The sequence below is a fragment of the Girardinichthys multiradiatus genome, chromosome 1, assembly GCF_021462225.1.
Source record: "Girardinichthys multiradiatus isolate DD_20200921_A chromosome 1, DD_fGirMul_XY1, whole genome shotgun sequence".
In the NCBI taxonomy this organism is placed as follows: Eukaryota; Metazoa; Chordata; class Actinopteri; order Cyprinodontiformes; family Goodeidae; genus Girardinichthys; species Girardinichthys multiradiatus.
The window spans coordinates 31,390,094-31,402,374 of NC_061794.1; the positions used below are offsets into that span (position 1 = coordinate 31,390,094).

Sequence of the window (12,281 nt, forward strand, 5' to 3'; positions counted from 1 at the left end):
CCAGAAGTCCAGTGTCAAGTACCCACAGTCAGTGATGGTCTGGGGTGCCGTGTCAGCTGCTGGTGTTGGTCCACTGTGTTTTATCAAGGGCAGGGTCAATGCAGCTAGCTATCAGGAGATTTTGGAGCACTTCATGCTTCCATCTGCTGAAAAGCTTTATGGAGATGAAGATTTCATTTTTCAGCATGACCTGGCACCTGCTCACAGTGCCAAAACCACTGGTAAATGGTTTACTGACCATGGTATCACTGTGCTCAATTGGCCTGCCAACTCTCCTGACCTGAACCCCATAGAGAATCTGTGGGATATTGTGAAGAGAACGTTGAGAGACTCAAGACCCAACACTCTGGATGAGCTAAAGGCCACTATCGAAGCATCCTGGGCCTCCATAAGACCTCAGCAGTGCCACAGGCTGATTGCCTCCATGCCACGCCGCATTGAAGCAGTCATTTCTGCAAAAGGATTCCCGACCAAGTATTGAGTGCATAACTGTACATGATTATTTGAAGGTTGACGTTTTTTGTATTAAAAACACTTTTCTTTTATTGGTCGGATGAAATATGCTAATTTTGTGAGATAGGAATTTTGGGTTTTCATGAGCTGTATGCCAAAATCATCCGTATTAAGACAATAAAAGACCTGAAATATTTCAGTTAGTGTGCAATGAATCTAAAATATATGAATGTTAAATTTTCATCATGACATTATGGAAAATAATGAACTTTATCACAATATGCTAATATTTTGAGAAGGACCTGTACACCAGACTCTTGCAATGACCCCAGTGTCTGTTCAAAAGGTAGTTTCAAAGTCATGGGCTACTGACTGCCCAGAATCACCCTGAAGCCGGTGGCGTCTTACAATGTTAAGCCTGGAAAACCAGTAAAAAAAATATATTGTCGGCTTGCTGTCTGCAATTCATATTATTCTGATTTGATGATGAATGGCCCATGAACGCACCCCAATTGCGCCGTAATTGCGTAATTCGCATAGTGTCCTGTAAATCACTCGCTCCTGTCGAGTCAGTCGCGTTTGCTCAGAATGCAGAATGCAGAGTTGCAAATATGGAATGTGTTCACCCAAGACAACCAGCAGAGGGTGCTATATAAATGGTACTTAAGTGGTACTTTGGAGGTGGTAAAGAAGACACATTAACACATAGTATGCCAAAATGAGCTTAGGGTTAAGGAGCTGCATTCTTTGAAGGCCGCATTTTAGGCCGATTACGTTATAGCGAAGCAACGAAGGCTGTTCAAATCGAAGGCTCCTCCAAATGCGTCCTTCTTTTCCCCAGATTTGAAGGATGGGTCTGGTGTATCCTTCGTGGGCCACCCTATCCCATGATTCATTGCCATCGAAGTTGATTGTTTAAACGGAAGTAGTAATGGCAAAGGAGAGAAAGAAGCTATGAATACAGTTGAATATATTACGTTTTCTGTGCAACAAAATTAACTAAAAAAAATGTTTTATGTGAGGATGTAGCTGTGTAAAACAGAAATATCTGTTCAGTTTACCAAGATATCGCTCAATTGCCAAAGTGCTCGACGTGTTCAGAGATGTCTGCTCCCACTGTGCTAACAGCCAGCTCGCCTTGCCCGCTGTCATCAATATACATAATTTAGTATTATGTTTTTATATCTATGAACATAAAAGTTATTTTAAACGTTTGAAACGGCTGATTATAGAATGAGAATAAAATTTTAATATAATAAAACAGGAATATTCTGAAGAAAACAAGCTTTTAGCCATCAGGAATATATAAAGGGGTGAACAAAAACCATGTGCAGTTATATACAGTGGAGACAGCGAGGTTAAACTTCAGGCTTCTTATATAAAACTTCCCAGCTCTGGGCATCATGGTTTCAGGGTTGCTAGGTGACAGAAGTTAAGCTGAGGTAAGGGCGGGAACAGCTGGTGAAGGCTAGACTGTCCAATCACCGGCCGATCGCTTCTGGCTACCCGGCCTACGTAGACCAGTCCTTCGAAAGACGCAGCACCTGAATTTGGACACAGATCTCAGGCATCCCACCAAAGAATGGCCTTTAGGTTTCTGCAAAAAAACATAAATACATTTAAAAAAATGAATGAAAATGTTTAAAATGTTCAGTATTTTTTCAAAAACATTTCCATGTCTCTTCAGGAGAAGTTCATGTATAGTTGCCTTCAGGTTTCTGGAGTTACTGTGTTTTAAACACAATGATACTACAATGCAGTGCTGATTAATTTCTAAGACCAAAGTTTATGCAAACCTGAGCATAATTACTCAGCATTTCTGGTGACTGATGCACACTTACATGTCACTGTTTAAGTCATTATCCTTTATTTTGTATTAATGAACAACATGTTTATTTCATTTAAAAGGCTACATAAATTTTTATTAACGTATTTGTATTAAATAAAAATATTTTTTGCTGTCACGGTTTACTTGATATTGGACCCCACAATGCAGACGAGCAGGCAGCATGATGGCAAGTGAAAAAAGGTTTAATAACAAAAACTCACACTCAGCAGGAGGCAGGAACAAAACAAACGGGCAGGCAAGACAGGCATGGCATGATCAAAAAGACAAGACTTGGTTTGAAAACAAGACATGAGCATGAGAAATGTCTCCGCGATGACTAACAGAACAGGTGTGAATATATGGCGTGAAAACCAGGTGGAGCAAGGAGACAGATTAACTTGAAGCAGGTGAACCGAATAAACATAATTAACAAAACAAAACGTGACTGGAGCAAAACAGAGACTCTTGAACACAAACTAGAAAAACATGAAGCAAAAGCATACTTGACAAAACATGAACAAGATGACAAAACAAAAGCATGGCCAGGAAAATAAACAGAAACATGATTCAAAACTTGAACAGTGAAAAACATAAGGAAAAAACCCGAAACCAAAAACCAAACAACCCCAAATCATGACAGTTTACTGTTCAGAATTTGATATAGAAAACCCGAAAGAACCAATGAAAAATTTAAATCAAACTTACTTTGGGATATTATAAGAAAAAACAAACCTAGAAACGGAACACTTGATATTTTTAATGCTGTAAAACAGCTTCAGTTATTCTTATGTTATTTTGGCCCTAATTTTATTTATTGTATTGTTTCCCACATAAATGTGCTTAAAGGATGAGATTCTTTTGTTAGTTTACTCTTTACCTGTGGTTTATAAAAAGGGTTTGAAAAATGAAACGTCTATTTTACTTGTGCCATATCAGTATTTTTTGATCTTCGAAGAAAATACATTACCCATCAGGCATTGCTAGATTAGCGGATGTCCTTTTCTTTCTTTCCGCCGTCGCCGAAGTCCCTTTTGGATTTACATCGGCGGGTGAGTTGAGAGAATCTAATCTAATCCGCATGATTTTGGTTATTATCTGAGGAAGCCGACGTTGATAATATATTATTGACCTCTATAATTTACGGGCTGGTCCATATTGGCAGTATTATTATTAGTTTTGGGTTAGATATATCCATACGGAGTGAAGTGTTGCGGTTAAAGCGGCTGCCCGGCTAGCAGCACTTCCCTGGTAGCATTTAGCTGACGCCAACTGTGTAGCGTGGCTAACAAAACTCCACACTAAAAAATTGTCGAATATATGTTGTTTTTCTGTTTAGCTCATAAATACAGAATTATAACGAAACGTAGTGCGGCCTACTACAAAGCCAAAGAGGGCTTCGTAGTAGCTAGCATGCTAACGTGTACCAACACGTTTAAATTGACCTTCCGCTGGAAAAGCACGCTTCTGTTGATTTTACATGCGTGCAGGTTTGTAGTTTGAAAGCTGCATGCGTTTATTATTCTTATAACCGCCGTGCTTCAGCAGAGTGATGTTTGCATAGCGGATAGTTCACGCTAATATATGGTCATGGCTGAGGTATACCCCAATAACACCCGAGTTTTATTCTAACCATGCTTATTTTAACCATTCAACTGTTTGTCCACAGTCATCATGGCAGCCCTCAGGCCCCTAACAAAACCCAAGATTGTCAAAAAGAGAACAAAGAAGTTCATTCGCCATCAATCTGATAGATATGTCAAGATTAGGGTGAGTATGGCATACAGGTCTTCCACAGTTTATTAATACTTCTCTTACTACAGGGAAGTTGATGAGTATTTTTAATTCTCATTTTTACTTCTTTTAACAGCAAAACTGGCGCAAACCCAGAGGTATTGACAACAGGGTTCGCAGGAGGTTCAAGGGTCAGATGCTGATGCCCAACATTGGTTATGGTAGCAACAAGAAGACCAAGTTCATGCTGCCAACCGGGTTCAAGAAGTTCTTGGTGCACAATGTCAAGGAGCTGGAGGTCCTGATGATGAGCAACAAGTAAGTTGGTCCTTTTTTACATATCTAAGTGTGAAACTACAAGGGTCATACTGGAATTTATATATTTAGAAATTGAGATAAATTCTTTAAAGTTTTTAATATCTGTTTACATAAAATGTCTGACAAGGTGTGTATAAATTGTCTAGTTAGGATCTTTTGCTTGTTAAAAAGTGTCCTGGCAAAGGCACATATTGGTAAGAAAACACACAGTCACAGCAAAACTCAGGAAAATATATTTAGAATTGAATAAGTTTCAATTATTGTAGTGTTTGTCATTCCTTGTAATCAGTTTTTATTTTTTTTTATTTTTTTTTTTGCAATTTAAAATCACTCCAGTAATAGTAATTTTAGTGAAATAACAAATAGCAGGAACTTGCATTAGGAGTTCTAAAATAGGTTGATCTAGTCATCAACTTAATTTAAAATGTAATAGAAATGTTTTATAAAAACTGGCTGAAGCCTTCTTATTTAAATTTTTTCAAGAAGACATTTGAGTTGTCTGTGATTAAAAGAATGAGGTTTGTGATAACCACACACCTAAGTGTAGTGAATATTGTCTTAATGAGGCAAACGGTGAGTAACAAAAATACAATTTCATGGAGAAGTCAGGTGTTTGGACTCGCCTACCTGCTTGATTAAATTAGTAGTTTCATCCAAATTTGGAAGTTGTGAATTTAGTACTTATACCTGCATAGACAACATTGATAAATCTTTGTTACAGACGTCTTGATTAAGAGTTCCTCATTTTTATGAAGTATTTATTCGTATTCATTAGTAATGAAAGTATTGTCAAGCTCAAAATACAATCTATTCTGTAGTCACAACTGTCTTTTTATTTCATTTTAGTAATTAGCGATTTAGAGCTTATCAATCAATTTTCATTGGAAACCACATAGCTGACCATTCAGGTTATAAGTGTTGCATCTGGATTGCACAAATAAGAGTTTGAAGGCAGATGATTTAACAATTTAAGTCATATGTTTTCCTTTTTGAAAAACGTTTTCTTTTAAAAATGCTCTGGCTTTAGGATTTACTTATTTTTCTGTTGTATTTCAACAGGCAAGCTATATTTGATGTGAAAAAATGCATAAATTTGATATAATTACATGTAATGGAATGTGATAACTATTCAGACATATGTAAATAGGTAAGTCTTGCTGGCCACATGGATATTGTATTTAAACATTTTGTTTATTTTGGGGTTATTTATTCATGTTTCCCTCACTTTATGGCACTTCGTAATGGGTAAATATTAGCACACAGCTGTTATTGCGGAGTAACACCAGAAGACTGTTGAAAAAAAGTCCTCATTGACCTTTGGTTTTTTTGCCAGTTTGATTATATAAAGTAAGATTTAAGTGTGAAGCATGTGATACCATTGAGCAGATTTGTTCTGTGTAAAGATCAGATTGTCTTGTCTGTTTGTGTTTGTCCTCAAGTTTCAGTAGTAAACTGTCCATTTCTTGCACTGTAATCCTCATTACTGTGTTTTCTGCACTTGTAGGACTCACTGTGCTGAGATTGCCCACAACGTCTCTTCCAAAAACAGGAAGCTGATCGTGGAGAGAGCAGCTCAGCTGGCGATCAAGGTCACCAACCCCAATGCCAGGCTCAGGAGCGAGGAGAACGAATAAATTCCTTATTCACAATAAATGCTTTAAAATTCTAACTGGTTTTTGGATCTGTTGCCTCATTTATTCTGCAAGCAGGTCTGTTTAATTGGTTTGGAAACTTTTGAAATGTGTAGAGCCAACAAAAAATTTGAAACACATTTGGTGTGCATTCGTCCTGCCCTTCTAATTTTTGACTCAACAAATTCTTCAACATTGAGGGACAAACATGAGTTTGTTCTGTGTGAAAGTAAAAGCTCACTAGTTTGTTCAAATGCATGCAACAGCTCAGCTGCATTGAAAACCTATTTTAATGTTTAAAAGGGATAAATGTGCAACGAATCAAGGGGAAAACTAGTCTGTGTGGCAAAAGCTTAAAAATAAAAAACGTGCTTTCATACTTTGGTAATAAACTATGTCTTGTATTTTACTCTGGGTGAGTCAGGTTTAAAGTAAAATGGCCTTTCGTTTGAACCTTGGTTTGTCAGAATTTATTTCTTACAAAATTAATGGCACTCTAGGGAGCCGGGTTGAACAAATTAAGGCTTTTCTATACTGGATCGTGCAGTGACATGCAGACACAGTACATGATGTGAGGCATGTATTTACATCTTGAACAATATAGATACGTGTATGTACGTAAAGTCATTACATTGAAATGTTTCAAGCTTTTTTTCTTGTGGTTTTAATTATAGCTCATAAAATGGAATCCCCAAATTCAATGTCAGAAAATTAAAATATTACAGAATTTTGTTAAAAGACAAATGTCATTGTTCAGAAAAGTATGTTAATTGAAGTGGCTTTTGGTACCTTTTACCAGAGTGAGCAGGTACCAAATCTTGCTGGGAAATAATATCTCCATAAAACTTAACAGAAAGTAGCATGACGTGCTCTCAGATGTCCTGGTGGATGGCTGGGTTGACTGGACTTCAGAAAACGGGACCCACACATGACATGGCACCGAAATCATCACTGACTGGAAATTTTATACTGGACATTAAGCAATGTGGATTATATGCCTCTACATCTTCCTCCAGCGGCTGGGATTGATTCATTTGATTCCAAATGAAATGTAAGCTTTAATCTGTAAAGAGGACTTTGGACCTCTAAGCAACAGTTCAGTTCTTAGCCCAGGTAAGATGGATCTGACGTCTCTGGTTCAGAAGTGGTTTGACACAATGAATGTCACAGCTCTGGCCCCTGTGTAGGATTTGTCCCTTTGTAGTGACTCTTAATGCACTGACTCCAGCCTCAGTCCACTCCTTGTAAGGCTCCCCCAAATATGTGAAGGGATTCTGCTTGACAATCCTCTCAAGGCTGGGGTTATCACTGGTGCAATGGCACCTTTTCCTTCCACTCAACTTTCTATGAAAATGCTTGGATACAGCACTTTGTGAACAACCAGCTTCTTTAGCAATGGTCTTTTGTGGCTTACCCTCCTTATGGAGGGTGTCAATGACTGTTTTCTGGGCATCTGTCCAGTCGGCAGTCTTCCCCATAATTGTGTCTTCTACTGACCCAGACTGGGACCATTTAAAGGGTCAGGAAGTCTTTGCATGATATACACTGCTCAAAAAAATAAAGAGAACACTTAAACAACACAATATAACTTCGAGTGAATCAAACTTCTGTGAAATCAAACTGTCCAGTTAGGAAGCAAAACTGATTGACAATCAATTTCACAGCTGTTGTGCAAATGTAATAGACAACAGGGGGAAATCTTTGGCGATTAGCAAGAAACACTCAAAAGAGTGTTTCTGCAGGTGGGGACCACAGACCACTTCTCAGTACCTATGCTTTCTGGCTGATGTTTTAGTCACTTTTGAATGTTGGTGGTGCTTTTACACTCGTGGTAGCATGAGACGGACTCTACAACCCACACAAGTGGCTCAGGTAGTGCAGCTCATCCACGATGAAACATCAATGCGAGCTGTGGCATGTGCTCGCCAGAGGTAGCCTGACTGCCATTAGGTACCGAGATGAGATCCTCAGACCCCTTGTGAGACCATATGCTGGTGCGGTTGGCCCTGGGTTCCTCCTAATGCAGGACAATGCTAAACCTCATGTGGCTGGAGTGTGTCAACAGTTCCTGCAAGATGAAGACATTGAAGCTATGGACTGGCCCGCCCGTTCCCCAGACCTGAATCCGATTGAGCACATCTGGGACATCATGTCTCGCTCCATCCACCAACGTCACGTTGCACCACAGACTGTCCAGGAGTTGGCGGATGCTTTAGTCCAGGTCTGGGAAGAGATCCCTCAGGAGACCATCCGCCGTCTCCTCAGGAACATTTCCAGGTGTTGTAGGGAGGTCATACAGGCAGGTGGAGGCCACACACAATACTGAGCCTCATTTTGACTTGTTTTAAGGACATTACATCAAAGTTGGATCAGTTTTTCCATTTTAATTTTTGTGTGTGACTCCAAATCCAGGCCTCCATTGGTTAATAAATTTGATTTCCATTGATGATTTTTGTGTGATTTTGTTGTCAGCACATTCAACTTTGTACAGAACAAAGTATTCATTGACAATATTTCATTCATTCAGATCTAGGATGTGACATTTGAATGTTTCGTTTATTTTTCTGAGCAGTGTATTTCACTGTAATGAATCTAATGTATGAGTTTCACTTTCTAAAATAAATTACGTTTTTCACGATGTTCACATTTCTTTAGATGTACCAGTAGTGTGTAGTGATGATGTACAAATTACAAAATATAAAGAAGCTTAATATAAAACTTTACAATTATTAACAATAATGAATGGGGTTCTCAGTAATTCAAGCTAAAATCATGAAAAATTACATGGTGTATTTTCCTTAAACCATTTTCTTTAACCATGTGATGTGTGAAATTGGAGATGCACAAAAGCATGCACAGGGGCTGCGAAAAAGTAAGCCTGCATACGAATTTCTTCTGTTGCTGCTTTTTGTCACACTTTGGAATCATAAAATTTCAGACAAAGATAACCTGATTAAGTGTAAAAAGCAGTTTTCAAATGAGTTCCTTTTTTTTAAGGGTAAAAGGATTGTCCAAACCAACCAATGCAAACCAAAAACAACAAAAGAAAAGGGGACAAATAGCTTTTCTCCACACTGTCTTAAAGTCCACATTTGACAGAGAGACAGATAAACAGTCAGAATCTTACAATGTCATTTGATAGAAAAGCTATAGCCAAGAAAATACCAACCAAGTCCCACTGATTGTCTCCAAGGTAGGGGATTGTGTGTATCCTCAGATGACATTCATAACTTGCAGGAGTTTGCCATCAAATGTCATTGCCCTGTATTTGTTCGCTAAGGCTGTACATTGTTTTACAAGGTACAGCGCTGACTCCCTGCAGAGAAGGTTTCCATTGCATTCTGTCAGGCAAGCTGTGCCCCATAGCCCTGAACTCTCTGCCATCTGCTCCTGCAAAGCTGACATTGCCAGAGATGTAAAAACACGACATTTATTCTGCCAGTCGGCTTATAGCTGCTTAGGTTAGGAAGTAACAGACCAAGGAAGGCTGGGAGGGAAAAAACAGAATTGGATCTGAACATTGCCCTGTTTGAGAACCTGCACCTGTTTGTGGAAGACTCACCTGACGGGACTGGATGTTCTCCAGAACAGGGAGGAGAATACGAGAGCAGCAGGGCAGGCACAGGCTGCAAAGCAAGGAGTAGGACAAAATCCTGTCTTGTTTTTTTTGTTGTTTTTGTTTTTGATGGGTCAGAAAATGAACATGTCAGCAAGGGCAGTGTTTGGAAAAGGGCACCTCAACCCCAAACAGCTTTCATTTGCCTTTCCCCAGAAAGATTCCCTGAGGAAAGGAAGCTGGTGTGCAGGAGGAAAGAGGAGGATGTTCTCTTTTTCACTCAGATGTCGACTGGGTATCATAAGAGGGAGAACCAAAGGTAAAACAGATGGGAAAGCTTTGCTACTTTTCGAAAATTGCCTCTTAGCTTTAACATGTTTAGGAACTTTATATGTTATTGTTGTTATTTCAAATGTATGTAACTGATCTGGTAAATTATCTGCATTATTAGAATCTGGGATTTTCAACTTTAGAGGTTAGTAGAATTTCCTCAAGTTTTTGAATTTCAGGTTAATTTTTATCCTCCGGCTTTCTTCTGCAGCTGGAGCGGACCACAAGATGGCAGTGTGGTTAGTTTGATCAAGAGAAATGAGAACTTGCATAAATCTTGAGCACCAGTTCAAAGTAAAAACGTTGGCTATTTGAGATAAGTTATACTAAAGTATTGTTATTTTTCCCCTAATATGGAGTGAGTTTATATTACTTCTATATATAAATCATTGCCATTTTTTGTTCCCATAGGATTTTCTTTTTTTTTTCAGAAAAACTGTTTCATCTCCCAGTTCTCTTTATCCTGCAGGAAATTAATTAGTTTCGCTTGAAAAGCCTACACTCACACCCACTGTAAATGGGGTATTAAGGACAACAGCCTCAAAGGAAATTGTCTACGCTAAAGTGTATTGTATGCACTGGAACGTCTGCAAATTATGCTCAATCACTTGTGATCACTTCCAAAATCTATAAAAAAAACTCTCCAAGTGAGAGGCAACATTTCTTCTGTGCATTGTCTGCATTTGTTGTTGTTGCATCTTGTTTTGTCATTCAATGTCTTGGTAAGGACAGTACTGTGTCCAAAAAAACAAAAAATGAGGCAGAGGAGTTTCAGAGGGGTTGCCTGTGGGGGTCAGGAAGTGGCAGGGACTGGGACATGTGTGCATGACAAATGGCTACAGTTGCAACAATGGTCGCCTCTGTGTTTGGGTTCGGGAAGCCTCAATGGGTCAAGAATTACTATGGGGTCATTTAATGCTCCTATCAGTGTAAATGCATTTGATTTTCACAAAGTTTCTCAGATTCAAGTGTTGCATTCCTTCATCTTTACATACAATAAATTTTTTCCCATGATTTCAGTATAAATCTGTCACCTATGTGGCAGCTGCTCTGGACTTTAAATCAGTATCAGCTACAAGGCATGCAGGCAGCTGTTCGGTACAGGAATTTCGCATATGCATTTTCCATTTTGCATGTGTGTGAGACACCAGGACTGTAAAGATGCACACTCTAAAACGTGGGTGCAGGATCTATGTGAGAAAAACGTGACATGGAGTCTGACAGTGAATGCGCAGGTGGTGTTAATTGTGCCGACAGTTCACTGTTGTGGGGTGTGCGCCATTGTGTCATGTCTAATCTCAATGTGTGAACTGTGCATGTGTAAAGAGGGTGGGATTCAGGACTTGGTGGGACACAGTGTGAGCTTGTGTGTCTGTGTGCAGAGGGAGGGGGAGAGTGACTATCATGTGTGGCTGCCTCACTGAGCCCCTCTGGCAGAGAGGAAGAGAGGATGAGCAACCAGAGAGAGGGGGAGAAGGGGTATGTGTGAGCTCATGTGAGTGTGTGAGCAGGGCATGAGAAAATCTCTGCAAAACCCACGAACCATTTGTAGGAATAGCTGCAAAAACAGGGCCACAGTGAGATGCCAAGAATAGGGCACAAGTGATTCCTCTCCATGCTATGGATTTTTACGAAGATCTCTATGTCTGAGAGACGTTTCGCTGGTGAGGACTGCAAAGGATGTATCCTGCAAGTTTAAAAAGAAGAAGATCCAGAGACAATTTGAGGGACCTAATTTGCCTTTCTTGTAAACAGCAGCATGGTTGAAGAAAATGTTGGTGAAGTAGTGAAGAAGCTAAGATGTATTTCCTATCTCATGTGAGTGCCTGAGACCTGGTCTCTCAGGTGGAACCTCAACTCTCTACACACTAGGCTGAAGACCAGCTTCCAGAGGAGCTGCAGCCATGCTGTGTGGTCTGAGGAGAGACACCAAGAGCAGCATCGGTAAGAGCACCCCACTTTGATCTTCAGAGTCAGCAGGAGGTCACTGTTCTCTATGTATCTTGCAAATGAGCGTTCCCCTGCGTCCATCCACCATGGATGAATCCGTGTAATTGCTACAATGCATGCTTGGTGGCTTTGATAGACTGGAAAAGATTTAAAAGTGAGAGGACTGGACCACCAGCTCGGCATAGCATCTTACCATGAGTAATTAAGGCAGAAATAGCAACATAAACCAGATACGGGGCTGCCTATTTTAAAAATAAAGTTTTATATCTGAAAATAAGATTATGACTTCAGTGTCATCTGTGCCCCCATATTTAACCCACATTCCGGTTGGATATGAAACGCATGTCACGCAGTGCCCTGATCCAGATGAGGAGTTAATTAACTCTATTTATTTATAAAAGAGAGATCATGCTTCTGCCCAGCCTCTAATTATATAATCATAACTCACTTTGTCTACAGATTGGCCGACAGATAGATCAGTGGG

The 12,281-nt window shown here is 39.5% G+C and overlaps 2 protein-coding genes across 4 annotated transcripts in view; both read left to right on the forward strand.

Moving 5' to 3' along the window:
* The first annotated feature begins 3,268 nt into the window (after positions 1-3,268).
* Positions 3,269-5,999, forward strand: rpl32 (ribosomal protein L32). The gene is made up of 4 exons (XM_047383683.1): positions 3,269-3,330; positions 3,948-4,048; positions 4,149-4,330; positions 5,835-5,999. Exons 2-4 carry the CDS (start codon positions 3,953-3,955, stop codon positions 5,962-5,964), a joined length of 408 nt encoding a protein of 135 aa, XP_047239639.1. The 5' UTR covers positions 3,269-3,330; positions 3,948-3,952; the 3' UTR covers positions 5,965-5,999.
* Positions 6,000-9,452: 3,453 nt separating this feature from the next.
* Positions 9,453-12,281, forward strand: part of LOC124876698 (glutamate receptor-interacting protein 2-like) — a 57,345-nt gene continuing 54,516 nt past the window's right edge. The window contains exon 1 of one of the 3 annotated variants that reach the window (XM_047379687.1): positions 9,453-9,836. In XM_047379687.1, the coding sequence (XP_047235643.1) occupies positions 9,647-9,836 (190 nt within the window). In that variant the 5' untranslated portion in view covers positions 9,453-9,646. Of the gene's footprint in view, positions 9,837-11,314; positions 11,792-12,281 lie in introns of those variants that run through there. The other 2 variants (XM_047379671.1, XM_047379679.1) reach the window with 2 other exon arrangements.

Bases quoted from the DNA above. Each gene is read 5' to 3' on its own strand.
- rpl32 (XM_047383683.1), top strand. From the start codon at position 3,953: ATGGCAGCCCTCAGGCCCCTAACAAAACCCAAGATTGTCAAAAAGAGA. The intron at 4,049-4,148 runs GTGAGTATGGCA...TTCTTTTAACAG, and splicing joins ATAGATATGTCAAGATTAGG to CAAAACTGGCGCAAACCCAG. The intron at 4,331-5,834 runs GTAAGTTGGTCC...CTGCACTTGTAG, and splicing joins GTCCTGATGATGAGCAACAA to GACTCACTGTGCTGAGATTG.